Source organism: Monodelphis domestica, chromosome 2, assembly GCF_027887165.1.
Source record: "Monodelphis domestica isolate mMonDom1 chromosome 2, mMonDom1.pri, whole genome shotgun sequence".
Taxonomy (NCBI): domain Eukaryota; kingdom Metazoa; phylum Chordata; class Mammalia; order Didelphimorphia; family Didelphidae; genus Monodelphis; species Monodelphis domestica.
This window is the reverse complement of record NC_077228.1, coordinates 54,744,505-54,760,275: the sequence shown is the minus strand read 5'-3', so window position 1 is coordinate 54,760,275 and position 15,771 is coordinate 54,744,505. Positions and strand designations below refer to the sequence as shown.

The 15,771-nt window shown below is 40.6% G+C and overlaps 1 protein-coding gene across 1 annotated transcript; it reads right to left on the bottom strand.

Moving 5' to 3' along the window:
• Window positions 1-532: 532 nt before the first annotated feature.
• On the bottom strand, window positions 533-14,554 carry FCRLA (Fc receptor like A). The gene is made up of 6 exons (XM_056814607.1): window positions 14,468-14,554; window positions 7,478-7,498; window positions 7,021-7,276; window positions 5,998-6,261; window positions 3,787-4,071; window positions 533-2,161 (listed from the first exon to the last, which is right to left on the bottom strand). Exons 1-6 carry the CDS (start codon window positions 14,552-14,554, stop codon window positions 1,803-1,805), a joined length of 1,272 nt encoding a protein of 423 aa, XP_056670585.1. The 3' UTR covers window positions 533-1,802.
• Window positions 14,555-15,771: the final 1,217 nt, after the last annotated feature.

Genomic DNA, 15,771 nt, shown 5'->3' with positions numbered 1-15,771 from the left:
TTTTGAGTGCCTCTACAACCAATCAAAAGAGCCTTCTCCTATTCATCCTGTGATTAAGTGATTAGGACCAACTTCAGAATGTCTATCCAATGCTTCTCCAAGGCACTTCCAATATACATATATATTCACAACATTCTCAGAAACAGGCTCTCCAGTCTATCTATGTGGGGACTTCATTAGTGGAGTTTTGCATAAGTGTCAGTCTAGATAGGTAGAAAGAAAGATGAATAGAGACAGAGATATAGGAATATTTAGATAGATATAGATTTGCATGTATAGTATGTAGCCACACACATATATGCATATGCCTACATGCATATATGTACACAATACACATATGTATATCTTTTATACACACATGTATGTGTATGTGTGAAATGTGTTATGTACATACACATGTATAAATATAAAGTTTTTATTCCATATAATTTGGAGATTAAGAATATATAATTTGGGATGATATCTATTGCAATATTCTTACATTTTTATGGTTCAGTGTTAGGGACAAGTAATTACAGGCAACAGTTTCATCTGTGATGATGTGTAGTTTATTTGTTGAATTTTCAAAGCCATTTTGGGTTACATATTTGTAGCTCAGGGATTTGTTATCCATTAGTTTATGAAAGATAGCAAGCTTCTGGTAAAATTCTGGTCACTAAAACCAGCTAGGTAGTATAGTGGATAGAGCACACTGGTCTTGGAGTCAGGAAGACCCAAGTTTGCATCTGCCCTTAGACAGGTACCAAGCAAGATACTCAAACTCTATCTGTCTCAGTTTCCTCAACTATAAAATGGGAATAATAATAGCACCTTCCTCCAATGCTTTTTGAGTGAAGATCAAATTCTCTCTCTGTAGCATATGGAAAAGAAAATTGATCTCAGAATAGGATTTGGAATTAAATTCTTCCTCTTCCATTTAATGGTTTACAATCTTGAAAAAGTTATTTAACTGCTCTAGACCACACTTTTCCATGAGAAAATAGGATTCAATTCTTTCTAAGGTTCTTTCTATCCCATAATGTACAATCTTCTGTGAGGCTACCTGAGAGGACCTAATAAAAGCCAAGAGAAACTTCTGGGTTAATGTCTGCAAGACTGACCCATTCCACTACTGTTACAAAGCTGTCATGGAGGGAGGAATTATTAATGAGTCAAGTGAGACTACCTTGTGATAAATAGAATCAAGTAGCCCTGAAAGTGCCTAATATTCTGGATGGCTTTTTCTGTGTTCCTTGAAAATAAATCCTTAGGGAAGTCTTGAGTAATAAATAGGTTATACTGTGAGCTACCTGAGGTCTTGAGCACAGAGCACTCTAAATGTTTGATGGCAATGACCAAGTTGCATCATTATCAGTGTCATCTGAGTTCTCAACCATTCTTCCTGAAGCTATCCTCTGTTAGGTACACCTGTATCAGAGGTTGAAGCAACCTGGGGGTGAGGGGTCTGACACAATTATCTAAAACTCTTCTATTCAGCCTTTAACCACTGACATGAGAGCCAGTGTCACCTAGGAAGCCTAGTTGTCCTCATAGCTTTCCTGTGACTTATGTGTTCGTGTGTTTGGGGGTATTGGGAGGTGCTCAGTAAGACCCTTCCCCAGGACTCTCTTGCCATATAGTCCCAATTCCTGTCCAAGGTTTGGAAGAATGCATTTCATGATACTCAAGCACAGACAAAATCAACTAAATGTTCCCCACCTAGTACAGAAAAACATGCTTCAATGGGGTTGCAAAAAACCATAGAAATGAAAGAAAGCTAAAGACCCAGATCCTGTTATCAAGATGAGAGTTCAGTCTTAGACTTATTTCCTCTGAGGACCCCTAGAGGTTTCTGAAGCTTTATGGGCTTTGGGGGCTGACCCTTTAACTCCTGAAGCCTTGGATTCAAGGCGACCAGAGAGGTCCCTAAGTTCTAGAACTAGGTGGCCTAGCAGGGTTCTCACATTTTGTATGTGATGGAGCAGGGTGTGCATCTGGTAGCTCAGGAAGGGATCTTGCATCTTTAGAGGAGGGTCTGAACATGGACTCCCAGAAGAAGGGTGACTGGACTGAGAAGGCCTCAAGGGATCAGAAGGAGCTGGTTTTGGAGTTGCTGTTTTTTTAGGAGATGGATCTGAAGTAGTTGAAGCTGATGCTCTGGGAGGACTTTTTGAGGAAAAATCTGTTAAAAGATACAAAAAAGAAGTCAGCATCATGTTGTTATAAGCTGGCAGAAAGTCTGTGCAGTTTATCTTTGGAGCAAAAGTGTGATAACTGTTACTAATCACCCTGATGAAGGCACTATCCTCTATCTCCAAAGAAGTTACCCATAACTAATCTATAAAAACAAAGCTAGCCCAGGTTTCTGGATGAGTGTTTCTAAACTGATCCTCCTACTGCAGAGCTGATTCAGGAGGAAAAGAAAAGTGGCTGGTCGAGACCTCTGCAAAGAAGAGATTTCTCTATGGGTCTGTGCCTCCCTAAATTGGGTGTAACTATGGGAGTGTCCTGAAGTGTACTGTACTAAAGATGAGGAAGGTTTAAAGGAACAAAAAATACCAAAAGCTGGGTAGGGTTCACACTATGTTGCAAGATTGGGAACAGTCTATCTTTGAGAAGAGGGAAACTCATTCTCTCAGGTCTGTCTATGCTAGACATTATGGGACTTTGAGACGTGGTAGGAGAAGTAACCCAGTGGAACTGTTATTCATACATGCTTTTTTCCCCTCACCTAATACACACACACACACACACACACACACACACACACACACACACACACACACACACACACGATCAATAGTCAAAGATATTCCTTCTAACTCCATTTCCTGACCAAGCTGCCATGCACTTTGGAAACAATTATAAAAGCAAGGACAGGAAGCATCTTCATCTCTCTTTGAAAGTGGGGGAAAATAGCTAGAAGAAAGAGTTTTGGATGAGAAAAGGAATAGGTTTTTTTCTCCTTGTTCAGATATCTATAAACAATGACTCCACCCCTTCACCACCATTTTATATTGGGGAAAGATGGAAGATGGAGAAGTCCCCAACTTTATTGTTCAGTAGTGTCCAACTCTTTGTGCCCCATTTGCAGTTTTCTTGGCAAAGATACTAGAGTAGTTTACCATTTCCTTCTCTAGCTCATTTTGCAGATGGCAAAGAAGTTGAGACACACAGCTAGTATCTGAGGCCTAATCTGAACCCAGGAAGGGTTAATCTTCTTGACTCCAGGCCTGACATTCTATCCACTGTCTACCTTTCTCCCCTATTTCATAGGATGTTTTAATCAATTCTTAGTATTTTCAAAGAATCAAAATAGAAGGCTCCTAGGGAAATCTAGCAATTTGAGTTGAATTATACTCTAATCATTCCAGAGATTTAGTCTTTCTGGGTTTAAACTATATGAACTATATCAATAAAAAAGTCTGTTAAAAAATTTTTGTTTTTATTAAGATGTTCTCACAGACTGGGCTTTTAAGGTCCCTGACTTATTACTCTAATTGCCATGGTGGGTTCCTTGGATATTCCTTGCCTTTGTGGTCTCTGCAGATATGGCCATAACCATAGCAATTACAGAAGGCCCTCAACCAAGTTGACTCTAGTTTTTCTTTTTTGGGGTGGTGAGGCACCAGAGTGCTAAGAAAGATACATTAAAATGTCTTCTTGAACTTTTATCCATTCACAAGACTCTAAATCTGGATCAATTTAAACATTTCCTTCTATTTTGTATAGTCAATTCACTGGTGGTGCACCCAGCCCATCAGCCCCATTCCCTGCCCTCCCACTCTCTGAGCCCAACATACTTACTCTGCACCTGAACTTCAAGCCTGAGACTCTGTTTCCGGATCTGGCCATCTTCCATGACTGCCTCACACCAGTATGAGCCAGAGTCTCCCAGCTGCACTTTTAAGAGTGTATATATTGGAGATCTGTCTTTGCTTTGAACCATGCTGCCATCTTTGTAGAAGGAGAAGTGAAGCAAGGAGTTTGATCTCTGGGGGCTCAGCTTTGTTTCACAGCTCAAGGTCATCTGGCTCCCCTCTTGAGGCTTTGTAGAGGGGGTTGCTATAATTGTTGGAGGGGGAAACAGCTCTGAAGAGAAGGCAGGTGGTATAGGAGGAAGTGAAAAAAGAGAGGTGTGAGGATGGGTTAGTAATGGTAAACACAGCCTATGTCCTGATCTCCACAAGGCAAGTAGAATTCTTATCATGCTTCTCTCCCCAGCTTTGAGAACTTCTTCCCATTCTCTCTCTCTTTTCCCTCCCTTTCCTTCTCCCAGAAAGGTTGTGATGTCTTTCTTCAGCTTGACTCTCTGAGAGCTAGAGCTCTCATTTACAAGTAGATATGGTTCTTGGTATGTTTATTTGTACATGGTTGGATTTAACAAGGGTGTGTTGGAGCCAGCTCAATGGGGTTAATAAGAGCCAACTTCTAAATTTTCAGTGTGAGCTTTTACACCTCAGAAATTGCTACAAATCAGAACTTGCTTCATTATTTTGTTGATTATTCAGACCTAAGAAAATGTTGGAGAAAAATGTTAATAGTGCAAATTAAACTTCAAAGTGTGTCATGTATGCATTATTTTTCTGGGAGAGGTGTTTGTTAAAAACTTACTGGTTATTTTTCTGGGAGAGGTGTTTGTTAAAAACTTACTGGTTTACTACTGGTTGCACAACTCCACAGAATATTACCATTCTCTTCCTGCCTGAAATGACTAAATATACTTTGTATTTGCCTTCTTGTATCTATGTTATATTTCCCCAGTAAAATGCAAGTTCCTTGAGGACAGAGATTGTTTCAGAGAATTGCCTAGAGCAGAGGTGTCAAACTCAGCAATGGACCCTCACTAGATTAAAATGTAATTGGGAAATGTTTAACAAAATAAATGAAAATATAATACAACATAGATAATATTCATTTGGAGCCTTCTAAATCAACATGTGGCTGGCAGGTGTACATTAAACTAGAACACTGAGAATTTAAGTGAAATCTTATAGCTCATATATTTCAGAGGCCAGATGAGCCCAGAGCTTCCTGGTTCTGAAGACAGCTTTCTAGCCATTACTGCTTACTTTTTGGAGCATAGTAGGCATTTTTCATCAGTGTTTGCTGGAGTGAGTTGAGTTGAAATCTATTAAACTATGGAAAAGAGGAATATAATGGAAATAAAGAAATCTGAAGGACCAGAAAAGGAGAAGAGTCCTTGATTCATGCTTCTTCAATAAATCTCTTTGAAGAGTTTGTTGCTTGGTACAGCTAGGTGGCAGAGTAGAAAGAGGACCAGGCCTGGAATCAGGAGGATTCAGACCTGGCCTGGAATCAAGAGGTTCAGACCTGGCCTCACACACACTTCCTACCTGTGTGATCCCCACGTAACCCTCTCTGCCAAGCCTTGCTTTTCTTTCTTACCAATCTTAAGAAGATAGAAAGTAAGAGCTTTAAAAAAAAAAAAAGTTTTGCAGCCTAGCTGCAGTCACTATGATTTAGAATGGGGTAATTCGTGATGTAAAATTTGCTTATTTAAATGAGGATAGACATATTTAGAAGAGAATTCAAAAGAAATGTATGAGAAAGTCATGAGTTTATCTCAAATTACTCTACAAATTGTGTAAGATTGTAGACCCAGAAACAAGCAATGACAGCCATCACCACAGTACCACAAATAACTTGTTTGAACATCTTTTCTACTTCTCTACCTTTCTAAGGATTGTGGGATTCAGTCAGTCTTAAGGGTGCCAGTTGTAATAAATAGAAACACCAGTACCTATTTATTACAAAATATAAATTCACGTTTAAATGACCTGCCCACCTCCAGCCCAGGGACAGCAGTCTCAGATTCTAGCGAGTTCGTCTGACCTTACTTTATCCTAGTGACTTACCCTTGGACGTTGAAGTAGCTTCATTCACCCCTCCATCCTCCAGCCACCTTCAGCCTGGAGCATTGCCCCCCCCCCTCCCCCGACCAAGACTTTTATTTATGGCACCACCCCCTCCGTTGAACATCAGCCCAGTTCATACCTTGTACTCTAAGGACCACCGCAGCTGCCTTCTTGGCTCCAGGGCCAGGACTCTTGAAGATGCCAGTGCAGTGATAGTGTCCACTGTCGACTGTGTGAACCGAACCGATCAAGAACACCATGTCAGGCCCTGGGGGACCTAAGGCTGAGCCATCTCGATAGAAGGTGACCTGGTGCAGAGGCCAATCCCCCCATGCCCGGCAGTGAAGGATCACAGAGTCACCCTCGAACACAGGCTGGGTGGGGCCCTGCAGTATCAGCCAGTCTGCAGTCCAAGAGAGCTGGAGTCACTCCATTGCTTCACAACCCCATCTTCCTACACTCTGGATCTCCTCACTTTCTCTCTGAGATTTCTGGAAGCTCAAGCCCCTAGGGAGGCGGATGATGCACTGACTCCCTGCCATGCTAAAACCTCCTGAGATACAGAGGAAGTTGGAGAAGAGGAAGATGGAGAGGCCCATCCTCTTGTTAGAGACACTTTCCTGAGAATATTCACTAAGTGGGCTATAGTCGGGGGTTAACAGGAATGGGCAGCACAGAGAGCCCTCTTACCCAGTGACAGAAAGGATCCTGGCAACCCTCATCCCAAAGTTCCCCCTCCCATACCATATTTCTCCCCAGTTTAGCACTCAGCTCACTCTTCTACCAGTTCATCTTCATTACATGGATCATACTCCACTGATATGAAATATCCAATTTCCCTTCCTAATAGTCAAGTTTTCCCCTTTCCATGAATCCTCTAAAACATTTCCAGAACCAGAGCCTTAGATTGGTGTTGGATAATATATGGCCAGGACAGGATACCTTAGAAATCTGAGGGATAGAAAGAAAGCCAGCCTAGTGAGCTTTGATGTGGGACATGGGAGAGGCAGATGAGGAGAAACTGGACGAGAGGGTCCCCAGGTGGGGCTTGGAACAAGGTTGGGGTGGGAACTGAGGTCTAAGGGTTGGGCTGGGGCCTTGGCTGAAGGCATGAGGACAGGTAGAGATGGAACTCTAAACTGAATCGGGGACTCTCACTTACCATATGATACAATCAGGTGTAAGGGGTTGCTGAAAGCATAGCCCTTGAAGTTCTCATAGGAGTATCCCTCTGATTCTGTCCCAGGGGCCTGGCTTACATGAGAGCTGATGCTTGGTGTCCAGAAGGTCTCTTTGTCATGGTTGCTGCCACTCCCAGGTGGTGATCCCTCCTCATACTGCAGGATCTTTGGCTGGCTCTGGAACACTGGAGCACAGGGTAGCCTTAGGAGATAGCTTGAATCTTGGGACAATAGAGTCTCTAGGGGAATGCTCCTCTCTTAGCCCTCACTGATATCCTCACCCCTCATTTAGGAACTGGCTAATTCCAGGGCAGAGCTAGGAGACCCCAAGACTTTCCTTCAATCATTTGTTTATTCATTTGAGTCACTAACTCTGTTTCTCGAAAATACTGTGAGGTGGAAAAAGGTGAAAGTTGTAGAAGAGAATGTTGAACTCACCAGCTCCACTGCAGGTTGTTCCTATAAAAAAGCAGAGATTGGTGTTCAGGCACTAAAGTGGTGGGAAGTAATTGGATGGATCAGATTTAGAGCTTTACCTTAGAAGGCATCTAATCCAACTCCCTCATACATGAATGAGGAAACTGAAGCCCACAAAAGCTGTAACATGCTGAAGGTCACAAAGCTAGAAGAGGCAGAAGCAGATTCCAACCCAGATCTTCTGACTCCAAACCTCTTCATTGCATCAGGGTTGTTGCAAAAGGAAATTTTGTTCATTTTAAGTTAAGGTTAGATTAAACTATGGGTTTCTGATTCTATGAGGGCCCAAGTTGGTGGCCAGAATGAGGTTTCCTATATACTCTGTTGGTGATTTTTCTCCCTTCTCTGTGATTTCCCAGAAAGACTTTATTTGCCTCCACATCCTTGAATACCTTTCCTCACAGAAGACTACCACCATTTGGTACTGTCCCCCACCTCTCATTGTCTTCTCTCCAGCCCAGTATCTAACAGGCATCTCTTCCTAGGTGACCTTTGCTACATCAAAATTTCTAAGGCAATGACAGCCCTTGTCCTCAGCCTAACCCCTCTGTCATCCATCGTTACAGGTCATCGCAAAAGTCGCTTTTCACCCTTGTCTCAAAATTTAAGACCACTGTCTTACTCCATACCCTACTCTTACTCCATGAACTCTTTCTGAGAGAGACCCTTTTTCTTTGGCCAATTCTCTCTTTCTATGGCCCATTCAGAAGCCCATATCTTATTCCCATCTTCCTCAGCTCATTTTCAATCTATCTCAAATCCAATAATTACATATCTATCTCTGATCTGGTGACTTCCCTATTTACTTCTAAAATGAAAAGCACATACTTCTACTTGTTATTTAAATCCCTCAACAACTTGGTCTCAACTTCTCTTTCCATTTTTAACATTTTATGCCTTTTCACACATACTGTAGTCCAGCCAAAGTGTCCTGCTTACTATTCTTCAAAAACATGACACTCTGTCTCCTATCTTTGTGCTTTTGCCCTGTCTGTCCTCCATGTCTGAAATTCACTTGATCCTCACCTCTCAGTATCCCTAGTTTCCTCTAAGAGTCAGTTCAAACTCCACTTAGAAGCACCACTTTGGTTACTTTCTGAATCCTCTGAGGCCTTAGTATCCTCCCTCATAAAATCACCTTGAACCTATTTTTATATATTCAGTGTATACTTACTTAGATATATGTTGTCTCTCTCAATTTAATATTAATTCCCTAAAGGTAGTACTATTTCATTGTTTTATTTGTATATCCATTACCCAGACCTAATAAATGCTTCTTAATTGATTGATTGCTTGAGTCCCTAATTATTTCTCTTCTCTGCTTCTTTAGAGTGCCTCATATAACCAAAACTCTTCTTCACCCTTAAGGACCTTACCTCTATCTCCTCCCTCAGTAACATCTATAATTTCAATTTATTCTAGGTCCTTTATGGTCATCTGTTTCCCCAAGCCCTTTATCTGTATCCCTCACAGGACATCCTGGGTAGCTTTTCACACCTTGTCCATTAACTTTCCTGACAACTTCTTTCTTTCTTTCTTTCTTTCTTTCTTTCTTTCTTTCTTTCTTTCTTTCTTTCTTTCTTTCTTTCTTTCTTTCTTTCTTTCTTTCTTTCTTTCTTTCTTTCTTTCTTTCTTTCTTTCTTTCTTTCTTTCTTTCTTTCTTTCCTTCCTTCCTTCCTTCCTTCCTTCCTTCCTTCCTTCCTTCCTTCCTTCCTTCCTTCCTTCCTTCCTTCCTTCCTTCCTTCCTTCCTTCCTTCCTTCCTTCCTTCCTTCCTTCCTTCCTTCTTTCTTTCTTTCTTTCTTTCTTTCTTTCTTTCTTTCTTTCTTTCTTTCTTTCTTTCTTTCTTTCTTTCTTTCTTTCTTTCTTTCTTTCTTTCTTTCTATTTCTCCTTCCTATATTACCTAGGCTGGAAGTGAAATGATCCCTCATAGGCTTGAACCCAATACTAATAAGAGTAAAAATTTTGACTTATTCTATTTCTAAAATGGGCCACTTGGCCCCTCCTCAGGCAGCTTGATAACTCTCTCCCGTCTCTTTACCAAGTTTTCCATGTTAATTCCAGATTTAGCAAGAAAACCAGTTAACTTTATCCCTACTACATTTCAGAGCTCCCACACCCAAGAGATCCACCAAATCTCAGCCTCCCCCCAGTAGCAGAGATTATAGGGGTACATTACCATACCCAGCCTCCTTCTTTATCATAGGCAGATATACATTTAGAAATTTAAAAGCATGCCTATACCCAGCACCAAGACAGTAAGCACACATAAATCCTCAAACACATTCCTCACCTAGGAGCAACAGAGCTGCACATAGTCTCATGGAAGGTATGACAAGAGCCCAGGTAACAGAGTCCCACAATAGCATCCTGATAGGTGTCTTTGGATCTCTTGCTACTTCCAACTTACTGATAGAGTTCAACTTGAAACCTCTTAAATTAGAAAAGAGGAACTCAACATAACTGCCTCTTCACTTTGCCTCAGGGTTATTTCTAACTTGTTTGCATGTTTGCAGTCAGCCATTTTGGCAGATCATCTCCAGACTTTTGATTTTAAAAAATAATTCATAATCTCTAGAGCACCTCTCTTCCCTGCCCACTTTGCTAAGAGACCATTCACAGCTGTGATTATCTCTTATCCAACTGATAACCTCAAGCTTTTAGAGAAAGGATGTGAAACAATTGTTCTATTTTTGCAGATGGAGAAAGTGAGACCAAGAGAAGGAAAATTATTTGTACAAGGGCACACACTGAATACCACTGGCAAAGCCAGACCAAAGACCCAGATGTTCTAGACCCTGCCTCATTTGTTATCAACCAGTGGCAAAATTCCCAAGTAGCATGAAACAATGGAGAAATAAATTTGAAGTCTGCCCTGGTTAGCTCCACTGATCTATAAGAGGTCACTGATAGACTTTACTAGGTGTATTTGTCTCATGAGATTTACAGTATATGAAAAAAAATAGTTCATGGTAGTCAAAATCCACTTCCCTGACAGAAGCAGTTGAAAGAATTTTTGTCCAGAGGACACAGTGCCAGTCTTCTGCCAGAGGTATCCAGTGATCCTGAAGAAACTAGAGATAAAAAGGATCAGATATCTTCAGAAACTCAAGGAGGAGAATCTAGGACAAAGGAGATAGATAGTTATGGCATCTCTTTTAACATCTGAGCTGCCTCTCTACCTCCATCATCCTTTCCATTAGAAGACTCTCTGTGGTATCTATTTCCTCCCCTTATACTCCAGACTACACTCCCAGAAAGTCTATATTTACCACTGGGGGTCAATGAAAAATGAGAGAGATCAAGGCATCTAGGTGAATCAATTGATAGAGCTCCAGGACTGAAATTGAGAGGACTGGGTTTCAAATCTGACCATAAACACTTCCTAGCAGTGTGACCCTGGACAAGTCACTTAATACCAGTTGCCTAGTCCTTAATGCTCTTTTGCCTTAATGGTTTTAAAGAAGAATGCTAGAAATACTCTCTGTCAGGGTAAAGGGAAGTCTATTTTGCCCTAAAGAGGGGGCAGATGATGCCAAAAGGAATCTGAAATTCTGAGGTGAGTACTGTATTGTAAAGAGGTTAATTATAGTCATAAAATCATAGCACTTAAGAATTTGTGAGAAACTCAACAGACAACTTGTCCAAACCATATACCTCATTGCAACTTAACTGACAATTGGTCCTCCATATAGCCTTTACTTGAAGATCTCCAAGAAAGAGGAACCCATCACTTTTCAAGGAAATGCATTCTACTTTTGTATGGCTCTAATTATTAGAAAGGTTTTTTTTTTTTTTCTCAACATCATGCCTAAAATTTTCTCTTTGCAATTCCTACCAATTGCTCCTTATTCTATATTCTGGGGCTAAATAGTACAAATGTAATACATTTTAAATTTACTTATTCATCTATCTATCTATCTATTAAAATTCTTACCTTCCAGTTTAGAACTGGTCCCAAAGCAGAAGAATGGGAAGGTATAGGCAAATCTAGTTAAGTGACTTGCCCAGGGCCACATAAGTAGGAAGTGTCTAGAGCCACATTTGAACCCACAATCTCCCATTTATTTCTAGACATGGCTGTCTATCCACTGAGTCACCTAGATGCCTCCTAATCCATCTTTTGCATGATGACCCTTCAGATACTTGAAGATAGCTTTCAAGAGCCTCCTTCTCCAAACCTTCTCTAAAATACAGCATAGACTCAAGACTCTTTACTATCCTAGTTGCCCTCCTCTGGAATTCTCCCACTTATCTGAAGTTGGTATGTGATCATAGTGTGTGATTACTCTGCTCTAGCCAAATTAGGCCCATCACAGGCATCAATTACATCACTTTCTTTGAAACTTGAACATCTGTGAATCTAAAATTTTTTAAAGAAAAAGAGGAACTGAATTTGGCTATCGTGGAGAGAATACAGCAATAAAAGGAAACATTTGAGACAATGGACCTTGTAGCAGATGAAGTTTAAGACACTCAAAGTAGGTCCAGAAAAGGAAGAACAACTCAGGCTTGCCAGAAACAAAGTTAAGTAAGTAATAAGAAAACCTCATGACACATTTCAATGTACAAAATGCTTCAGCAAAAATTAGAGGGAGAACAAGCATTGTTGGGAAAGGGAACCCAAGACAGAATTTAAGAGTTCTAATCCTAATAGTTAATAGTTGCATAGCTTCAGGTTTGAATTTCCTCAGCTATAAAATTGAGAAAATACTTGCCCTCCCTCCCTCCCTCACTAATCACATGTCAAGAGGGAGGAGCAACCAATGGACGTGATTCACTGGTATCTATGCAATGTCAAGAAATCTAGAAGAAGGTTCTTGAGTAGACTTCCTCGGCAGAATCACTGGGTTTTACATGTGTCCTTGATCAGAACCTATTTCCATGTTGTTGATGTTTGCACAAGGATGTTCATTTAGAGTCTACATCCCCAGTCTTATCCCCCTCGACCCATGTAACCAAGCAGTTGTTTTTCTTTGGTGTTTTTACTCCCACAGTTTTTCTTTTCCTCTGGATGTGGATAGTTTCCTTCTTGTAAATCCCTCCGAGTTGTTCAGAATCACTGCATTGCCACTAGTGGAGAAGTCCATTACATTCGATTGTACCACAGTGTATCAGTCTGTGTGTACAATGTTCTCCTGGTTCTGCTCCTTTCACTCTGCATCAATTCCTGGAGGTTGCTCCACTTCACATGGAATTCCTCCAGTTCATTATTCCTTTTGGCACAATAGTATTCCATCACCAACAGATACCACAATGTGTTCAGCCATTCCCCAATCAAAGGGCATCACCTCGTTTTCCAATTTTTGGCCACCACAAAGAGCACAGCTATGAATATTCTTGTACAAGTCTTTTTCCTTATTATCTCTTTGGGTGCAAACCCAGCAATGCTATGTCTGGACCAAAGGGCAGACAGTCTCTTAGCGCCCTTTGGGCATAGTTCCAAATTGCCCTTCTGGTGGCATTTTCTGCTTTGTATTTCTCTGCCTGATCATTGTCTCCAAGCTGGATATGCCCAATCTCAGAGACAATCTCATGAGTTTAAAGGTTAGAAATACTAGATCCATCAATGGCTCTGGCTGGTTTCAACATGGGTTTGTGCTGTTGGAAGTGATAGGTAAGTGCTAGGTTGACCCTGTCCCTGGCATGACTTGCCAAGAAGATAACCACCTTGAAGGAGATAGAGAAGAGTGAGGGAAAATGTAAAAATGCCTAGCCAGAAGTTCTGGAAATTGTTTCATGTTCAGATGTTTTACTCACTATATCCTGTTTTAAGGTGTTTTTTTTTTTTAAGTAATGCACGTTTGAGGGGGACCTTTAATGATGAGCACTGCTTTTGTGTGGGGAAGTTCAGTGCCTGATTTACATAACACACCTTTCTCTATTCAGTGCCTATCCACTCACCACTTCAGACTCTAGAAACAATAAAAACCTAAAGCTTTAAATAATTGTCCATAGAGCACTGGGGTAGGAATGCTGGGTGTAATGAGTGGAAGAGTAAGAGAAAAACAGTCTACCCTATCTCTTTAGAAGCCAGGCTCTTCATTTCAACTAAAAACTAGTCTGTACTACATGGATGAGCAGATGAGTCCCTTAGTGGAGAGGAAGAGTACCCAGTGCTTTAGTTCCTTAGGCACCGAAGTGGTTGCTAATTTTCAGAGCTGAAATCACAAATTCATCCAAGTAGCAGGTTACCTACTTCACAGCATTATAGAAGATCAAATGAGATTAGGTATACAAAGGTCTTAGTAAACCATAAAGTGATATATAAATGTCAATTATTATTTTGTGATTTATAAACCACAAAGCACCATATGATGTGGATTGTTGGTATTGTATCTTCATAGCATAGTGAGGTAGGTAGAGTAGTCATTATTAATCCCTTTTATAAACAACATAAAAAAGGGTCATGGAAGTTAAATGACTTGACCATGTTCATATACCTAGTAAGAACCAGAGCTAGAACTCAGATCCAGGTATTTTAACCTCAAGTCCAGTGTGGTTTACATTTTACCATATTCCCTCTGTATATGAAGATGACTATTTTTGTTCTTTGAAGTTTGTTTCTGAAGACATTCCTTTCCCTAGCAACACTGTCTCAGTCAAGACCCTTCTTAAATCTTATACAGTTCTTCTCTTCAGCCTTCATCATTCTTAACTACACTTCACAATCTTCCACTGCTTATAAATCCAGTCTATCCTTCCCACAGTTTACCAGTGCAGCAATTCAAATTGTCTGTTTCTGCTCAGAAACATTTTTTCTATTGTCTCTATTGCCCTCTGTTATCTACCAAAGAAAGTGCAAAATCTTTGTCTTGGATTAAAGGGTCTCCACAGTCTCCTTCCAACCTAACTTTCCAGATTTATCTTATTGTGTTTTCCTTAGGACTCTAGTTGTTTGAGCCAAATTGGACTTCTTAGAATCCCCCATTCATTTTTTGCCCTATCCCACCTTCACAGCTTTTCTCTTATATCCTGCATGGATAAAATGAAATTCTCCACCCTCTACCACAACCACCACCACCACTAATATTTCCATCTGTTGAAATTTATCTTCCTTCCAGCTCCATTTCAAGGGATACCTCTTCCATGAAGCTAGTAGGGACCTTTCCCTTCTTTGAACTCTCATAGTATAATGCTGACTATTTCCTTTGCACTCCCCTGGTATATGCCTTGTACTACTAAGTGATAAAAAAGATAGAAATCAGAAAGCCTGCACTTCAAATCTGGCCCAGATGTTTATTAGCTATGTGACCCTGGGGAAGTCACTTAGCTTCTGTTTGCTTCAGATTCTTAAACTATAAAATGGGAATAATAACAGAATCTATTTCACAGAGTCATGAGGCTCAAATGAGATAATATTTATAAAATGCTTAGCACAGTGCCTTCCTCCTTTCCCCATACATATTTGAGTACATAACTGGCATGGTTTAATTGTCAGCTCCTTTAGGGGCAGATTCTGTTTCTTATTTCATATTAGTATTCTCAATTAGCCTTGCACATAGTAGATATTTACTAAATAGTTATTGAATAGAATTGGTTGGGGGACATGACTCATTTCTTATCAAATGGATTCATGCTACTATTTAGATCTAGAATGCCCTTTATTACCTTTTGCCTTTCAAATTTCAACTAGTGATACTGCTTCAGGCCTCGATCTGATGAGGGATGGAGATAGGAACTGCCCTTCTGAGTCAGAGCTGGCCCAGGCTAATCTAATAATTCTGGTTTAGGGGCACTTGTGGATCATAAAGTGCAATAAAAACCAGCCAACCACAATTTAGGAGAATATTTAAAAGGATACAATTTGGATAATGTGCTACTCTCTGACTCTGAAATAGTTTTCGGGGAATTCTCGCTGTTCTGTGAGAGCCTACAGAACAGTGAGAATTCCCCTAAAACCTATAGAACCAAGGCCCAAAGGGTAAAACTTTTATACTCAGTCAATAAGAGCACCAGACAATCCCCACATCTTAAAGGGAAACCAGTCTAGTTTACATAAAATAGGTGCTGCTCCTCCCATGCCTGACATGAATTGGGACTGCAGGGTCCCTCATAATGTCTGCTAGAACTTCTCAAACTAAAGAATGTGGAAAAGTCAAGGATGAAAGATCCTTATTAGGAGAGGGGCCAGAATGCTGAGAAGGAAAGCTGCAGCCTGGAGACAGGAGATAGTGTCTGGATCAGAAATGTGCTTCATAGATCTAAACAGAGCCTTCAAGTCCATCTAGTTCAATCCCTCTCCCTCCTACTTTA

Bases quoted from the DNA above. Each gene is read 5' to 3' on its own strand.
- FCRLA (XM_056814607.1), bottom strand. From the start codon at position 14,554: ATGGAAATATTAGTGGTGGTGGTGGTTGTGGTAGAGGGTGGAGAATTT. The intron at 7,277-7,477 runs GTGAGTTCAACA...ATTCCCCTAGAG, and splicing joins AACAACCTGCAGTGGAGCTG to ACTCTATTGTCCCAAGATTC. The intron at 4,072-5,997 runs GTATGAACTGGG...CCTTCTCTTCAG, and splicing joins GGTGGTCCTTAGAGTACAAG to AGCTGTTTCCCCCTCCAACA.